General features: G+C 45.4%; 1 protein-coding gene across 1 annotated transcript in view; it reads left to right on the forward strand.

Moving 5' to 3' along the window:
- The window catches only part of LOC6590795 (A disintegrin and metalloproteinase with thrombospondin motifs 8), a 51,112-nt gene that overhangs the window by 35,443 nt on the left and 1,389 nt on the right, over window positions 1-14,280 (forward strand). Inside the window, exons 6-13 of the mRNA XM_002015383.2 lie at window positions 474-748; window positions 1,603-1,707; window positions 8,364-8,506; window positions 9,610-9,665; window positions 11,004-11,130; window positions 11,484-11,648; window positions 11,722-11,953; window positions 12,037-12,116. Of these exons, the coding sequence (XP_002015419.2) occupies window positions 474-748; window positions 1,603-1,707; window positions 8,364-8,506; window positions 9,610-9,665; window positions 11,004-11,130; window positions 11,484-11,648; window positions 11,722-11,953; window positions 12,037-12,116 (1,183 nt within the window). The remainder of the gene's footprint in view (window positions 1-473; window positions 749-1,602; window positions 1,708-8,363; window positions 8,507-9,609; window positions 9,666-11,003; window positions 11,131-11,483; window positions 11,649-11,721; window positions 11,954-12,036; window positions 12,117-14,280) is intronic.

Below are 14,280 nucleotides of genomic sequence, written 5' to 3' on the forward strand. Positions count from 1 at the left end.
CTAAGCCGTGGCCCATAAATCGCGGGCCGCGGCAACAAGTTGAGATCAACGTGAGGCCGATAGCATTTCCTGTTCGAAGATTCTTCGCGGCTGAATAACATAAAACAAAAGAAACACTCGTACGAAGCTAAGAGTTCAATGTAACAGTACGCCCTTCGCTGAATGCATTTACCCTCCGGTTGGTGGCGCCAAAATTCCAGCCAAAAAACTCCACTATAAAAACATGTACTTTATGGATGATTTTCCTCACCGTGCACTATTCAATATTCTCAGAAATCAAAAATAATAATTATTGGAAATACGGGTATTTCCACAGTCGGCTTTTGTGAAATGCGCCCAAAAATTATACTAAATACAGTTAAATGTTCGGCTACCTGACTTGCCAGCTTCTTATATCATAATAAAGACATTCCGATACTCGATTGTTGTTAATTTTGCTTAATTTACGTTTTCCGGTTTCGTTTCGTATGCAGCCTTCATGGAACCCGACGATCTGCTGGCCAGCGAGAAGCTGGAGCGTCTGCAACGGCGCCAGCGGCGCAAACGGCGCAGCGTTCCCACCAGTCCCGACTTCGAGGACCTCAACGACGAGGATGAGGGCGTTCTGGACCCAGAGCCCCAGACCGCCGAGTCCCGCACCCGCACCCGCACCCGTTCCCGGCGCCAGGCACCGTACATCATCTACCCCGAAGTCTTGGTTATCGTCGACTACGATGGCTATCGGCTCCACGGCGGCGATAATTTGCAGGTGCGTGAGCGATGGCGAGCCGCTCCAGAGGCACGAGGGTGCAGAAAAAAGAAATTAAAAAGTCAGAGCCCGAATGGAGTTGTCCGCGATTGCAGACAGCTGGGATTGTCTCCGCTTGTGCGTGGCGCTGCCACGACTCCGATACGGTCGCACCCAGCGCAACCCAGCCCGCGGGGGATTTCGAAGTCTGAAGATTGTAAAAGTTGTTTTTTGGTCTGTGTCTTTTTGTTGCCTGGTCTGCAAGTTGGTGGTTTGTTAGCTACATGTGTATACATGGAATATATACTGACAGATAGGTCTGGTCTGGCTGTGAGCCTATCCAGATCCAGGTGCCCCAAGCGGCCAGAGAGTCCAGATTAGGATTAGGATTGTACGAGTATTTCAGACGCAAAGAACACAGGTAAAATGGAACAGAAATGGTACAGAACAGAACGTGCAAACGATCTTAATGAACAATGTAGGAGGGATAGTGCGGTAATAGAGATACAATTTCTTCCACCATAATGTTGATTCTGAAATCGGCTCTGAGCTCAAAAAGGCTCGAATGTGCTCCATCTCCAGTTCTCAGTGGTTCTATCTCTGCGTTTTCGGATTCACTTCGAAGTGAAGCCGACGCACAAAATTTGATTATTATGCACATCACTCACAGTGGAGATTTATAGGTCTGCCCGACCTGGGTGCGCTCTTGTCCGCGAGAATCTGCCGCAAGACTAGCCAGCGGCAGGGAAGCGGCCCAGATGAAAGCAGATAGGACTGATGAATGTGTCCGGACCGCAGTTGATAGATACGAGTACTCAGCCGCGCCGTTCTCCAGCTTTGACTAATGCTAGCCTCCTCCCTATTCCCAAACGCAGGTCAAGCGGTACTTCATCTCATTCTGGAACGGCGTCGATCTTCGTTACCGCCTGCTGAAGGGCCCCAGAATACGCATCAGCATCGCTGGCATCATCATCTCCCGGGTAAGTACGACTTAACGGCAATCCAATGCCCTGCAACAACCCTCGAGCCAGCTCATTACACAATCCCAGCCATCCACTCTCATTTGGCTAATTGAGCAATCCATTTGGTAGCTCAACTTTAACCTCTCGCCAAAATCGGTCTCTCAAATTGGAGCAGCTCTTCTCCACCCCGACCCAGGCAGCTAATTCCCGAGTCAGCTCCAATGATCGGTCACGATCTGGGATCTGGCTGGAAACAAAACATGCAACGCATGCGCTGCGATTCGTTGGAAAAAATGTGAACAACCAATTTGGCTATTTGCTTGGCCGTAGCCAGCAAAAAGCTCGGCCAACAAATTTTAACAAGTTTTTTCCTGGCTTTGTTTTGAGGCACACTCGTGCCAGCTCCAAAGCCTTGCTAAATGTTTTTCTAAAAATTAGCCACAGAATGCTTTATGGCCCGCGAATCGAGCTGGTCAAGAGTTTCAGAGAATCAGTTTCCTCAGGCCCCGTTTGGGGGATAGATATTGGTATCATTGAACAGTTCTCCGAAAGATGAGGCCTATCCATTCTAGATGTGAATGGGCATGCTCTTGGGAGTAGAACAGAACGTTTAGGGTTCAACGTTCTCTGCCCTCTTTGGTTTAAGATCGTATTGGAAATAAATATACGGACACGTAACAGCCACATTCAATAGGACAGTTTCTGTGTGCATTTCATAAGAGGAAAAGAGGAAAAGCTCACCAAAGAAGGCCAACACTTGGCTGTCGTTTCCAGGCAGCCAGCTATAGATCGCTGTGAACATCTTTCACTTATTAACAGTCCACTAATTTGATTGCATAACGCAAAACCATAAAACACTTTGACAACATTATAGCATCGTGTGTCTGCTACCATTTCGTTTCGTTTTGTCTCAATCTGAGACCCAGACTGCCGCCTGGTTAGACTTTCTCACACAAATCAGTTTGGCGTTGGTTCAGGAAGCCACAGCCATTTGTCGTGGCCACAGAGGGAGCCATCGAGGGAGAGTGGGACGGCTCGAAAGTGCGGCACACGAAAGTGGAAAATTGGCACAGGCACAGGCATAGCATCGGCAGAGAGGCACCTGCGGCACACAGACGCCACAAGTTGCATCAAGCGGCTGCCCACACGACAGCAACGAGCAGGCCATCGAGGAGACAACGATGTCGACGGGTTACCCTAAGTACGTCAATTGGCTTTAGCTCTGTCTCTGGCTCTAGCTATGGATCTGACTCTGACTCTGACTCCGACTCTGCAGCCACAAAAAATTATTTTCAGACCGCATAAATAATGCAACAGCCACCAGTGCCACCAGTGCCACCAGTGCCACCAGTGCCACCACTGCCACCAGTGCCAGTACTGCGTGTTGGCCGTAGTTGCATAATCTAATGGGCCACGCTAACTGCATTCGGCCTTAGCCGCAGTTGACTCAGATCAGATTTTTCCGTACACACATTTTGGTCTCCTTTTTGCCCAATTTCACACACACATGACTTCCTCTTCTCCATGCACTCGAGCAAGTGTATCCGTAAATGCTCGTGTATGTCGTCGGGAAGTCGTCGCTAAGCACTTTTTGCTACGCTAATAAATGTTGGATTGCATTTGCGCTCTGGCCAGTCCAACCTGCGAAAAACTGGGCTCGAATAATTACTCAGAATTTGACTTGGGTAACAAATTATGGGATATCCATGTCCGATAACCTGCCGAGGCATGTTGGCCAACAACGAGTGGCCGAAAACGGCAAGGACTCTAAACTAATCCCCTGAACGTGAGTGGCACTTAGTCGGAAGGGTTTTTGGGGGCTGAACTCTGGACATCCTTCACTTTTTCGTGCTCTAGAGCAACATTTTTGAAAAGTTAAACAACTTGACCCCAATGCCAGAGACAAAGCGCCCAGCGGCTTTTCAAATTTTGAAGCCATTTAACAGAAAGAACGCAACCCAAAGCCACATAAATTAATCACTCATTGACAAATAACTAAGAGAATTACTTAGGCAACAACTGCGGACTGCCAGTTCTATGAGAGTTGTTCGATTAATTGATTCTTGCTGGAAAAACCCAAAACGAAAATAGAGCCGCAACAAAATGACAACAAAACGTTGCCACATTAATAAGCCGTGGGCTGCGTAACTCAACTGCACAAGGCGCTAAGAACAGCCCACAGCAACTGCAGCTCAGCCTAGTTAATGGCGTGCCGGCATTTTTTTAGTCTCTGTGCTACCCATGAATGAGGGGCAGAACAATGAGCTTAGATCGAGTTGCAACGCAGCTACGAGATCCGCCAGCGGCTAGTCTGAAAATTCTCATCGAGTGGCAGGCACTCAAATTACAGTTTGCCCGGGGAATATTAAACAGTATTTTTAGTACAGCTGGGTATGAAGGGGTGTATGGAATGAATCAACTTCACAACGTTCACAACTTCAATCTCCCCTATCAAATCCCAGCACTGCGTAACCCAAAGTCGAGCGCCACACAACCACGACCCGCACCTAATAAATTGCGTATACGCAATATAGTCGCTACCGCTGCAGCTGCCACTTGGCTGAAATTGAAATATGATTGTGGCGCAAGCGCAGCGCCAGTGCGTTCGACACTTGTACAGGCAGTAAGCCGGGCTAGCAGAAGAAGGGGCGAGGCTGTTTAACTTCTAACGGAAAGTTGCCCGCAATTAATTAAAATGTTAATTAAATGTCACAGATAAAAGTTCAGGCCAGTCGGTAGCCGACTTGAGAGCTACCCCCACGCCAATTCCACTCGGTTCGGTTTGGCTTGGATCTGAGCTGAGCTGAGCTGATCTGATCTGATCTGATCTGATATAAAGTGTTGGCTTTATAAATCTATATCCATGACTTGTTATGATCACCTGCAGTTGGCTATCAGCCCAGGGAATTCCACTCGGTTGATTAATGGATCCGCTTCAGCAGAGAAAAGAAGTCAATCCGATTCTTCGCCTCCACTCCTCTTCCGACTTCCTCCCGGACCTCCCCTGACCAAAAATGTTCAGTTCGTCTGGCTATCCCCATCCACTTTCAAGACGCCAATAAACATTCTCCATTCGCTCTTATCGCGGTGACTTTATCTAGAGTGCCACAGAAATGCCAAACAATGCATGAGTGACACACCCAGCAGGCCCCAAATAAAAAGTATATATGGAAATAGTCTTGTTGTCTTTGCCAGTTCTCATATTTGCCAGTTGTCATAACAAATTCCTCAGCTAACGAAGCTTGTGCCGCGGCGAAAACCGGGATAGGACCAGGCCCAGGCCCAGGCCCGGACCAGACCTGGACAATCAGTCTTGACCAGATGTTGGCTTCAGGGAAAGTCTCCCCCACTCGCATATAGAGTGCCGGTAGCCGAAAATGCAAGTGCCTGACAAACGTATAAATTGCAATAATGCAAATGGAAACTTGAAGCAAAGCTTGGACACAAAGAAAACCAAATAAAAAATAGAGTAAAACGTCCCCTTTGGCAAACACTCTGTCTTCAAAGCCCTTGCCGGGAATACTCTACGAGGACGTCTATATAAGCTAAATGTACATATCGACAATCGATCATATCCATAGGCAGAGTTCAGTTGAGTTTATCCCTTTTTCTTGGTTCCGTGAGTAGGACCCCCTACCTGCTAGCGGTAAGCCTAGCTTATCACAATTGCAGGGTATTGAAAATGAAAACTTATCCCCCATTGGTTGACCCAAAAGCCTGTCGGACTCTGTGGGTGGTGCCCCAATCGGCCGCCTGTCGCCCAGGTCCAACGTATCCGATGTGTGGGCGCCGAAAGCCGAAGCGAGTGTCGCTGGAAGGAGGGAATCGAAGGGGCTTAGTGGGTGTGTGAGTGGGTGTGAGTGCTTTTAGTGGAACACCGTCCACCTCCCAGTCAGATGGTTTAACAAGCCTTACGAAATGGTAGAAATTACAGACCATTCCATTGACAGTTTTTATAAAAGACTTATAAGCCCAGCCCAGAGAAAGGCACCCGAGACTGGCTGGAAAATTAAATTAAAATATACATTTTGCTTTTAATTACGCACAAAAGGTTGTTGCGAAACTGTCGCACAAACGTTATTTTATTTTTAATTTTATGTGCTTTTCTATGTAATTTTTTATTCGGGGGAAAGGCAAACCGGTCCCGGTTGGGTGTCTGCCATGGTTTGGTTACATTTTAGGTCCTACTGACAGTTTCTCTGATACGTTTTTTGGCTTTTGCTTTCAAATCTGATTATTTGAAACATGTTTTTTTGTATCCTTGGAGAGTATTTTAAACTTTGTCAGAAGTTTGTAAAATCCACTAGGAATCATCTCCACACGAAGCATATCCTGATCACATTCCGTCTGTTTTCGTACAAACTATTCTTTCAGTTTTTAAACGGTTTCGCCGAAATTGTGCAAATATTCTCCTTTCAAAGATGGGCAGATGACCGCCATAGCTGCTAGGCCTTCCGAGTGTAATTTTTTTTTACTGCACAGGGTATATAAAAGTCGGTGCTCCCAAGTTAGCTAGTGGCTTATGTTCGTGGTGGACTGCCGCCCCAGAGTCGGGGCCGCAGTGGCCACTCGAATTGTGCAATCCGTAATCAAAGATGTGCCAGGTCATCCATGGTCCGACGGCTTTCCCGCTGGTTCTCTGGATAGGGGACACTCTATGTACGAGCATTAGGCAGTCTAGTGCTAGTCTGGCAGCTCAGTCTTGGCTGTCTTTTCCAGGCCAACTTCTGTGACATCGATGGCCGTGTGTGGCCCAGTCTGGGAACAAGGCGCGTTGAGACCCCTCGCCGGGACTGGGCACAACAAATGTATAATGTATAATTACTAGTTTGCAAGTTTGGGTGGATTGAACAGTGAAGGATTGGGGAAATCTTTAGAGTGAAATGCCCATGCGTTTAAAACATTCGAAACCCTTTTTCCATTCCTTTGCAATTGCTGTGCCAGAGATCCCAAGTGTGTGATCCCAAGGTGCGCTGCTCAATGAATCATCTTCACGTTTGGCAACAAACTGCTCTAATAAACTATTCAAAATGTAATTCTGTAATAATTATTTGTAATTTGGCAAATTCGAGTCGAATCGTAGACCCCATGCGTTTGCCTTTCCCACTCGGCCCAAGGCCAGAGACGGAACATTTAAAATTCTTGATCGTTTCGTCTGAAGAATTGCCAAATATTCATTTTGGATGTTTGTTCATTATTGGGGAGGGGGGAGCACGACGTGCCCGTACTCGGAATTGATCAGTCTGTCATCTTGTACAAAACCCGAGCGGGAATGGGAATAGAGCGGCAAAGAGCCGACATGGAGTGCGGGCTTTTAATGGATATATACTAGATACGAGTACACGGCAATCCCACTAAACTATCAGATACAAATACACCCAATCGAGCGGACACATTCTGCATATCATTTGGCAATACTGATGCCTTCGCAGACTCGAATCCGTTCGAATTCGTTTGATGTTTGAATATTTTGTTATTGTTTGCGGTTGTCTGTTTATACATCACTTTGTCAGACTCTGTTCATTTCCTAGACATCTGCTGTCTGCCGTCTGCCGTCTACTCAACTAGTTGGTAATTTATCAAAATGCTCTAGCTTAGGCTGCAGTCCTCCGGCTTAGACACACAGATACCCAGATACAGATGTGAGCAATCTGTGAGATTGCTGTGCAGTTGGAAAATGGCTGCAAATCAAATGTGTCAGTCGGGCTCTGTTTGTCACCTTACTTTGGTTTTATCACCTGCACGCTGAGTACCTCCGTCCAGGGAGAAGGAGCTGCGACTGCAACTGGTTCTGGCACATACACGATTAGCCGTGGAGCCATTCTATTAACATATTGATTTGCCTAGGGCTCAAAATGATTGACAATTGTGTTACTATAATTTATGTAGCTGTCACTTCAGTAAATCTCACAACGCCCCTTTAGTCACGATATCTGCAATGTACGAGTGTGTGCATATGTACATATGTATGTATGTATAGTATGTGTATATTCACGAGTAGCCGACTGAAAGTTGCCCTGGGATGTAACTGATGAAATTAATTGAACTGCAACCAACTCCCAATTATGCAACGCACAATTGCAACTGGTTTTCTGTGTGCTGTGTGCTGTCTGCTGTGGCCTGCCCCCAACAACAATCAGATGCAATACGATTGAAAGAAAACCCACACGACTTTGACTTTGCCAATAATCAGACATCGTCATCCCCAATGATGGCGATGATCGTCTTCTGCAACGGCCTTATCGCTGCAACAGCACTAATGGCACGTTTTTCACGTTCACTTGATTTCCGTTTCGAGTGTAGCCACCAACATCATTTCCACCGAGAAATGGGCCATAAATACATATGTTGCTCGAAGCTCTTTCCATTTGTGTGGCTTTTCTCAGTCAAATGCCAAATCGGTTGCGCAATCGAAAGTGGAGTTTCCTTTGGGGGCTTCTATCCAATGGAGGTCGCCAAGTCACCCGATGACGGCGCTGAGGTACAGATTATTTCACGGTTCGCCCAGCTGAAATGTCAGCTACTGGGAGTGATTGTAAATTTTAAACTGAACTTTCAAAGAACTTTGAAAGGTTTGAATATTAACCTTTCAGCATCTCCTCAGCATCACCATTAGCATCCCCGTATCCAATAAAAATACTCCCAACCTTACCATTACCTTCTGACTGTTGCAGGGCCGCGATGCCACCCCCTATCTGGAACGCAATCGAGTGGGACGGGACGCCATCGACTCGGCTGCCGCCCTCACCGACATGGGCAAATATCTGTTTCGCGAGCGCCGCCTGCCAGTCTACGACATCGCCGTGGCCATAACTAAGTAAGTGCTTCGGGGGATCCGGCATTGTTGTCGCCCTGTGTTTTGGTTTTCATTGCAGGATCAACGGCAGTTCTCTGAGTTCTCTGAGCAGCTATCGGCACTTCCCCTTTTACTCTTTATTAGTATATTAACTATATTAGAGACATATCCCCTAAAGATACATTCCTATAATGTCTTCCTGTGTCTAGGTATGATATGTGTCGCAGGCGTAAAGGAGGTCGTTGCACCAAGGGCACAGCGGGTAAAGAGATACCATGAAAATACTAGACCTAGACTTGTACACACCCACACACACAAACACTGGTACACACAGATACACACTCAGAACAAATGTCATTACGGGTGTTTAACATATTTGAGTTAGTTTTTGGTTATCACCTCTCCCCAGCTACAAGACACACTAAAAAAAGTCACCTAAATTTGCGTGTGGGTCTTAATAAATTACCACCACTACACAACACACGCACACACACACGCACACACACACACACACACAACATACTAGTAAAAAATAGTTAATTCCAAAGCGTTAAACTAATTTGAGTAGCGGATCGGGCATTAATCGTAAAACCGGTTGACTTCTTTAGTACGAGTATCTTATATCAGTACCTGGCTCACGGTTGCATTGGTTTGCGCTTTGAATCATATATTTACATCAATACTAGCGTTTAAATATACTTTTTACGTCCAACTTGGAAAGGCCTCCATGTGGTATCATTTGTAGACAAAAAGCGGTAGATGGAAGACTTAATCCCTAAATTAGTGTTCCCTATCGGCAGTTGGATTGGAATCTATAAAACTGGGATACGAGTATTGCGTACATTTCTGAACCCGATCTTTGCTTCACAATTCGGTGCGTCGAAGATAGATTTTTCTCGTGGCCCTTTCTCCGCTCTTGAAACGATATTAAGTAATGCTCAAGCTATGTGTGCTTGCCCAAACAATCAATATCGAATTTGGCACGCCCCCCGATCGACAAAATAACAATCGATCAACGGCCAAGAGGAGATAATGAAATAAATGGTTCAGAAACCCCAAATCGAAACTGAAACCGAAACCAAATCTAAAATTTCTACGCATTTTTGAACAATTTTCGCCCGCAGACTCGATATGTGCCGTCGCACCTCCGCTTATGGCGAATGTAATCGCGGTACCGCAGGTAAAGACCCCACAACTATCATTCACTTCGTTAGCCAACAACTACTATGTATCTGTACAGACAAATGCAAAAAATAAGCACAACGAGCTGTGCAAACGCGCTAAAATAAGTAACATTAAAGGCGGGCCCCGCCAAGCCCCAAATGCGTCGCTCCATCATCAACAAAATCAAGCAAATTTAATGAATTTCATGCACGTCTCTTTGTCTCTATTCTCACCCTCCTCCTCTATCCAACCCACTCTGCCTCTGACACTGCTCCACCTCTCTCTTTCCGGCAAAGCGAACTAAACGAGTGCTTTTCGAGTAATCGCTGCTGTGCGGAAGCAAGAACAAGGGAATGTGCGCATGCGCTGGCGAACGATATCTTTGCAATTCTTCCTTTTCTCTGTGTAAATTATATATGTACATACATATGTACATATTTCTTTGAAGCATTCCGTTTCGAACTATACATACATATGTATGTATGTACATACATACATTCACATGCGCGCTGAGCCTTTCTTCAGCGGTTTCTTCAGCGCTCCTAAGACTGTACAACTTTCCCACTGCTATCGATATTCTGTCGGCTTCCGTCTAAATGCTATATATGTATGTACGTTTTCCGAATTACTTTATCGAACTCTTCTCTGTCTTCTGTGTCAACTGCATGTACATATGTATGTACATATATGTACTCTTAAACTGTTAATATAACCAATTTATTGAATTTCAGCTGACAAATAAATAATAAATATGAATGAAAAGTATCAACGATGTTTAATGAATAAAGTATATAGAAAGTCCACAATTGAAAAAAGGTTTAACATACATAAATATATGAATATACTACTAACTGCAACGCTTCATTAGAACGAATTGCTGCAAGACACAAATTGCCATACAAATTAATTATTATTTTTATAAAAGCACTACAAAAATAAAAATGCTTTTCAAACTAGTTATATTGGGCTTCTGTTAATAACACTAATAAATCCATATACTATTACTAACGTTTCACCATTTTGGTTATGGGCTAGTCATATCTAAGCTGGAGTTTTGCAGTTTTAGCTACTAATTTTACACGTAATCGCTCTCACACATCGAATAACAATTCGAGACCTTCTCTCAGCTGTTGCAGTTATTGTCTACGGACAAGAAAATTATGTTTGAGAGTAAAAACGAATGGCCGAAATGGAACAAGACATCATAATTTTGGTTAATAACTGCGACAGCTCAGCGACGTTGCCTTAAGGAAATTGTCAACTTCCTGTTGGACAGAAAAGAAAATTTACACAATGTGAAAAAGGCCCGCAAAATAATTGCCTAATTTTCTTCATGTATTTTCTTTCGGAAAAGGCTTCGCCTACGTTGGCGGTGCCTGCGTAGTGAACAAGCGACTGGAAAAGGTGAACAGCGTGGCCATCATTGAAGACACCGGCGGTTTCAGCGGCATCATTGTGGCTGCCCACGAAGTGGGACACTTGTAAGTAGTCCCACAGGAACATATATGCAATATAGGAAGCGACGATTGTACTCCTAGCGGCTTTCCTTGACCGGCCGGCGAGCGGAACTCATTCTGCACAACTTTCAATTCATGTACTTAGTATCCCAAGTCCCTGATCAAAGACGTGTATTTGGGGTTCACTTGTCCAGCTTTAACAGAAGCAAACTAAAAAAATAAAAAAAAAAAGCGAATAGCTTCCGCTGCTGGAAACTGGTCACTGAAACTCGTTTGCATTTCCGTTTGACATCATTCGGCTTGCAATTAATCAATTAACATTTTTCCCACCCGTCCACGCTCCTCAATCAAAATGTGTCTCTTGCTCTTTCACGCAGACTGGGAGCGGTCCATGACGGCTCGCCGCCACCAAGCTACCTAGGCGGCCCGGGCGCCCAGCGCTGTCGCTGGGAGGACGGATACATTATGTCCGATTTGCGCCACACTGAGCGCGGATTCAGATGGTCCGCCTGTACGGTCCAGAGCTTTCATCATTTTCTCAAGTGAGTGGATCTTAGGAACGGCTAGGATAAGAAGATTGTACTTGACTTGGCTCTGTTTCTTTCTCGTTCGCAGTGGAGACACGGCCACCTGCCTGCACAACGCCCCACACGAGGACAGCGCTCTGGGACGCTCTCTGCCAGGCACCTTGCTTTCGTTGGATGCCCAATGCCGGCGGGACCGAGGAACTTATGCCTGCTTCAAGGACGAGCGCGTCTGTGCCCAGTTGTTCTGCTTCGACGCCCAGACGGGATACTGCGTGGCCTACAGACCCGCTGCGGAGGGTTCGGCCTGTGGTAACGGTTATGTAAGTCCCCCTAAGTCACCTGTGATTGATAGCCGCACTCTGCTTTCGGCCCGACTAACCCAAACATGTTTACCGCTACACAGCACTGTCTGGATGGTCGGTGCACCCCTCTGCCCTCCAACATCATCCCCGACTATGGAAACAACTATCGTTTAGTCTACAAGTGAGTAAAGTTTATTTGGTTTTGTTTATTGAGAAGACTGTTCCTTAGTAGTTTTGTTGTGTAAGCTAAGCATTCTACTTACTAAAACACAAAAATTTAGAGTACAAAGTACATACACGAATATACACAGAAAAACAAATTTTAATGAACAAACCTTTACGCCTTTACACTAAATTAAAACACCAACAACACCAAACACAAATGCAACCGTAGTAAAATCGACAGCAAAAAAGATGCAACCTCTGAGCCAACGGAAGACATTGAAAATAGTAGCGAAGAGGCCGAGTCGCAAGAAGATGAGAATGAGAATGAGAACGAGAACGAGAACGATGATGAGGAGGAGCAAGAGCAGGATGAGGGCACCACTAGTAGCGAGGAGCAGCAGGATAATAAAGTCGAGCAGAGCTCAGACACCGCTTCGGCTTCCGCTGCCTCTGCTGGTACGTCGACATCTACAACGAAGTCGACGACAACGACCACAGTGCGACCCAAGGCGAAAGCGTTTGGGTACTTGCATCGCATTTTGCCGTTGTACGACGCTGAGAGGCAATGGCTTCAGAAAGACGGAGTTTTGGTGAAGACGCGGACCAGCAGTAGCGTCAGCAGCATTAGCGGTCCCTCTGCTCCCTCTACAACAAAAATACCAAAAACAACAACCACACAAACACCGAATCTCTTTCAAGTCTACACACATGAATTACGCAAACAAATTGAATACTACCTACACATGCTACAAACACAACAACATGCAACAAAATTGAAACCAGAACAAGAGCCACAACAGTCAGAACAAACACAACAGTCGATAGTTGAAATACCTTTGGTACAAAAACAAATTAAAAATTATAGTGTAACCAGCAACAGCAACAGCAACGGAGCAAAACAACAACACCAACAGAACACCAGCGAAGAGAACCAGAGGCAGCCGCAGCCGCAACAGCAACAGCAACAGCCAACCGATGAGGAAAATGAAGCCACTGCCGGCATTCAGAGCAATGAAGCGATTGAGCGGCAAAAACGTAAGTTCCCCATCCAATCCACCATAGCAACAACAGCAATAGCAACTGCTGCAAAAACGACATCAGCAACAACATCAGAAACAACTGCCAAAGGGATAACAACATCATCATTTCTCGATGCGTATTTTAAAAAATTACAAGCATTGCATTCACCAACACTGGATGGCGCAGTAACGGCCACCAGCACAATCACATCCGTCTCTTCATCCGTCAGCTCAACAAGCAAGCAACATCCGCAACACCCGCAGAAAGAAGACAAATTTGATGGCAGCGCCTTCCTGAAACGTACGCCAACTCGGAGTAGTATTAAAGCATACAAAACTAGTATTAGCAATACGAGTATTAGTAGTAGTCAACCTCATCCACAAAATCAACAACAACAAAGGCCAAGCTACATTGGCGACACCACAAATAATCTGCCAGCGGTGTTGGACAGTGCGCCAAGTACAACAGAAAGTACAGCTGTGCCCAAGAAACCCAAAATTAAAACACAAAAACTAATACGCCGCACACGAGTCATGTAACCATAAAGTGAACGCGAGAAAGTGACAGAGATGCTGATACGGAGAAAGACGCAAACAAGAAACTCTGCTACCACTTATTATAAACTACTAAATACTGCTAGCCAAAAACACAGTTGATCAGCTGCTTGCCAAAACCAAAACAAGAACCTTTCAACATACAATGTCAACGGCTCCTTCGTCCTTCGTCGTTCGTCCAACGACCAACGTCCACAATACCACACACACAAAACAAAGCAACACGCAACACACACATGTACACATGTACATATATGTCAAACCGACCGATCCGATACCGATACCGATACCGAAAACGATTCGTTTTTCTTACGTGCGGTAAGCCAAACCAAACCAATCCAGCATTCAATCCGGTTCTTAACTTCCTCCTTAGCAGTAGTCTAAAGCTTTACTCTAAAGTATTTTCCGTTTTTACGCTGCCTGCCCTATAATAAATACAAAAATATAACCTTGGTTGCTAAGGGCGACATGGAAGTAGGAATAAGTGAAAATTAAATGATAAACAATACTCATTTGAAGCTCCCTATTCGCATACGTAATTGGCCATTAGCCATTTAGCTGTAATATGGAATATATTTTTAGCACTTGGCGTTGGAAATTGCATCG

This window comes from Drosophila persimilis, unplaced genomic scaffold (assembly GCF_003286085.1).
Source record: "Drosophila persimilis strain 14011-0111.01,24,50 unplaced genomic scaffold, DperRS2 tig00000002-arrow-pilon, whole genome shotgun sequence".
NCBI classification, from domain to species: domain Eukaryota; kingdom Metazoa; phylum Arthropoda; class Insecta; order Diptera; family Drosophilidae; genus Drosophila; species Drosophila persimilis.